The following is a 4,370-nucleotide window of genomic DNA, read 5'->3' on the forward strand; positions in this document are numbered from 1 at the left end:
TAAGCCCCAACAGCTCCCCCACTTTCATCACTTACAGCGCCCACCGTACAACGCCAAATTAACGTGAACCGTGTGAAAAGGGTTGTTACCATTTACTTAATTTATGAATGTTGTTACATCAAGGCCGAACATTTGGATGAGCACCAACGGTCAAAAATGTTTTTCCCTCCCAGAGCTACCAGCGCAGCGCCCCCCAGATCTGGCGCCCTAGGCGACCGCCTGTTTCGCCTATGCCAGTAATACAAATACTACAAATCCACATAACAAACAATCAAAAATGAAAAAGGGTTCACCGTTTAGAAGAAAAAAAAAGTAAAGAAAAAAAAAAGTTTTTTTTTTTTGATACCTGGCTGGCGCCCCCTAGCAGCGGCGCTCATATTTCAGCAGCGGTGCTGCGCCGCCACTATTTGTATATAGGGGAAACACTGAGTATGCACACGTCTGCTCGCTTATTCAACAGTATGCTGCAATGGCTCTTTTTAGACTACAATTGCTAGTTTCATTTACGAAGCTAAACCAAAACCTTCTTTTGTATTCTTCTCCCTTTCAGCCGGACTGCCACACACACCAAACTACCTCGAACAATCTCTTTGTGAACCACTGCTTTGACACAAACGGTCATGTTTTCACCATATCTATAACAATAAAATCTATTGTTTAAGAAAACTCCTATATTTCAAAACATTTACTGAACATCGTTTACTCTTTTTGTAGTGTGTGGCAGTTGAGTTGGTCTGATTGTGTTGTCCGTATCCAGTGTTAATAACTAAAAGCAATTATTGATGATAAACAGGTAAATAAACTGCAGTTAGTACAATGTTTTAAGAGCTGTATAATGTGCATGTCAGAAAGAAAAGTGGCCTTTTAAAGAGCATAACATACGTAACATACTATTTCAACTTACAAATGTAGGAAACATTTGTTTTACTTTTATTCCACTACATTCATTTAAGACCTTTAGCATATTTGGAATAAGGATGTGAATTATAATAAACACTTCAAATAAGACTTAAGTTACACGCGGAGTAACATTCACTAGCTACCCTGCAGCGTAATTAAAACTAGCTGTACCTTTAACAGCTTTAATAACAATAATGCATCAATATTTATAATCAGAACATATGATATTATATTTTGGTGCTAATACTTTTATAAATGTACTTTTATTTGTAACAGAGTATTCCTACAATCTGATAGTTCTAATACAGGATCTGAGTACTTCCTCCACCTCTGACAATACATTATTTATTGCAGCATTGGTAATTCGATCGGCATAATGGCAAGCAGCATTAGGCTTTCTTGAGGTAAACGCACATGAGAGTAATGGGTTCTTTAATGCTGTGCGTGCAAGTGGTGTGAATCTGTGTCAGCATGTGTTTACACACCAGGGCTAAATCCCTGAGCAGCACAAACGTAAAAGGGCTAACAGGCAGCACTTTCAGGAGAGTCGACAAACCTCTAGTTAGCCTTTAGAGTAGTAATATTGACCTCTCCTCTGTACATTTGTCAAGCAAAGCGATAGTGCACATAAGCTAATAGAAAGCTAGTAGAGGTGCAAAAAAGTACTCAGATCTTGTACTTAAATAAAGGTAGAAGTACCAGAGTGTAGGAATAATCTGATACAAGTACAAGTCCTGCAATCAAAATGTGTCTCAAGTAAAAGTACCAAAGTATTAGCATCAAAATATACTTAAATCGCCGAAAGCAAAAAGGTACTCCTTGGTCAGATTGGCCCATTTCAGAATGTATATTGTATTTTTTGATTATAAATATGTATGTATAGTGTTATCAAAGCTGGTAAAGGTGCAGCTAGATGTAATTACTTTGTTTACTGCAGGGTAGCTTGTGAACGTACAGGTGTAACTAAAGTCCTATTTAAGTGTTGAATATATTTTACAACATTAATCCAAATCTGCAAAGTAACTCAATACATGTAGAACAGGTAAAGTACACAATATACTTCTGAATTGAAGTAGAGTAGAAAGAAGCATACAATTGAAATACTTAAGTAAAGTACATGTCCCTCAAAATTGTACTGAAGTAAATCTACTTAGTTACTTGACATCAATGAAAGCTAGCATACTGGTTCTGCTACCCAAAACAAACCCAGTCCAGTAAACTCAACACTAAAGAGTCAGACATGAATGAATGATAACACTCGTTTCCATTAAGAAGCACTAGCAGGGGTGCTATGGTCAGGGAAACAGGGTGGAGGTAGTTGAGTGCACCGACAGCAATAACGTAAACACACCGCTAGCAACAAGTTTACACAGCTAATATCAGACTAGAGCTGCACACCTGTGCTTTTACATAAACCATGCCTGTCCCACCCATGTTATCAGTGGGATTTGCAGAGCTGTGACTCAGTTGACCACACCGAAATCGGACCATGATGGACGGTGTATGAGGAGCACATACAGATCAATGGATAGCATAATATGCTAATCACCGCTCAAGCGCTGTTTATGTCACTTACTCGAACATGTCATGAGGCATTTGCGATGAAGCCAATATCCACAAAACACACACACACGCACGTTGTCGCTCACTATTGTTTCGATTCGGTGTTCCGTGTGTGTGTGTGTTTGCAGCTAAGCAAGCCAGACGCTACAGGGCTGTATGTTCGCTCTTCTGTCTTGTTTCCTTCGCTTCGCCTCCGGGTAGAAATGCACCCATCTTCCACCGTCCCGCGGTCGGATGGTTTAGTTTTTCATAGTGGATTTCGCCCCTGCATCCCGCAGCAAGGTACCGGACGGACCGCTGCTCCCTACGCCGGCAGGAGGACCCAGTAACGGGCTGCAGTCTCTGCGTCCATCCGTAATCCCCTTTGCAACCAGGGAGAGGGTGGAGGGAGGGAGGGAGGGAGAGGGTGGAGGGAGGGAGGGAGGGGGAGGCGCCTCCATGTGTTCAGTGAGGCCTTGCTTCTTTTCTTTTTTTACATCGAGGTGGTGCTGGACTGGGGGGCACCGATAAGGATGATTAGGCAGAGTCAAAACTGAGGATTTTATCTGAATTTAAAGGGGCCAGGCAGTTAGTGCAAACGTGTTATATTTGAATGTAATTCTTTTGTGTTTAAAGCATATGAAATCCTGAAATGTTCAAGATAAATAGGATTGGCCTACTTAGATTTATTGAACAAAACAAGCTTCAGCAAATAATTTCCCCCGTTAATTTTGAGGGACCTGTAGCATTTCCAATACGGGTTCTGTGTGTTTTAAGTGACTTGGATTGATACTCATGACAGAACGATCTAAATACTATGATGATTAATGGATTATAAAATGTTTAACCAACCGTTCAAAACACTTAATGGTTCTGACTACTCATTGGTCCTCAATGATAGAGAATGTGTTGTCTTTGTGGAATTTGGACTGCTGGTCGGTCAAAGTAAGCAATTTGAAGTCGTCTCCTTGGTCACTGGGACTCTGTCCTGGGACTGTGTGACTTATTTCAGACATTTTATAGACCAAGCCTTTAATCAATAAAATACTCAACAGATACCTATAAATCAAAATTGTACAACCCTTATTCAATCTACACGTTCCAAACAAACATAGTAAGAACATATCAAATGGATGTCATTAGGTTGTTAACTATTTGGGATTATTACCTTTCAATATCAGACTGAGGCCCAGGAAAAACACAGGCTAAAACATGACTAGCATTGTAAATAAAGAGACCATGGCTGCCTGTGGTGAACCCACCTGGCCAAAGCCCAGAGCCAACTCAATCCCTTAACCCCCAATCTCTGTCCATCCCTCTGGATTACAGTCCACATCGTAATCCACGATGGGCTGAGCCAGGCCGACATCTCCACCATTCAGACTCTCCCTCTGTGTAATCTGTGTTGCTGAGGTCACCAACTGCCCATAATGATGGCAGAGTTGCTTGGTGGACATTGAGGAAGGAGCAAGAAAAGAAAGTGGGTATAAACGATGTGAAGATGCTGCTCTTTAGACATTTTCTTTGTCCTAGTGAAAACCTATTATTTCAGAGCAAGACTTCTGTGGACTTCTCTGACGGCACAGATCGATGTCTTTGAGCTTATTGGGAGATTGTAGCTTCTGTCATACACATGGGACGTTCCGTGAGGCAGGGCTCGACATTATAAATGGCCCGCTGGCTCGGAAGCACTATTTAGACACCCCGGGCCAGTATAACGTACTTTCCACTTGCCCGCTCGGGCCACTAAAAATATTGCTTTAAAAAAAAAAATGGTCCTGTGGTATTGGTATTTTGACAAGCAATTTTGTTAAATTGTTTCGTTTATTAACGTTACAACATAGCGTTTCGTGAGTCGGTTGTCGTTTTGGGTGAAAAGCAAACAGCTGTTTGCTGCGGAGCGCAGCGCGAGCAGGCTCCCGTGAGCG

At 41.4% G+C, this 4,370-nt stretch overlaps 1 protein-coding gene across 1 annotated transcript in view; it reads right to left on the reverse strand.

Moving 5' to 3' along the window:
- Positions 1 to 2,822, reverse strand: part of gramd1a (GRAM domain containing 1A) — a 32,126-nt gene extending 29,304 nt beyond the window's left edge. The window contains exon 1 of the mRNA XM_010775409.1: positions 2,477 to 2,822. Coding sequence (XP_010773711.1) covers positions 2,477 to 2,496 — 20 coding nt within the window. The 5' untranslated portion in view covers positions 2,497 to 2,822. The remainder of the gene's footprint in view (positions 1 to 2,476) is intronic.
- Positions 2,823 to 4,370: the final 1,548 nt, after the last annotated feature.

This window comes from Notothenia coriiceps, unplaced genomic scaffold (assembly GCF_000735185.1).
Source record: "Notothenia coriiceps isolate Sejong01 unplaced genomic scaffold, NC01 NC01_scaffold00015777, whole genome shotgun sequence".
Taxonomy (NCBI): domain Eukaryota; kingdom Metazoa; phylum Chordata; class Actinopteri; order Perciformes; family Nototheniidae; genus Notothenia; species Notothenia coriiceps.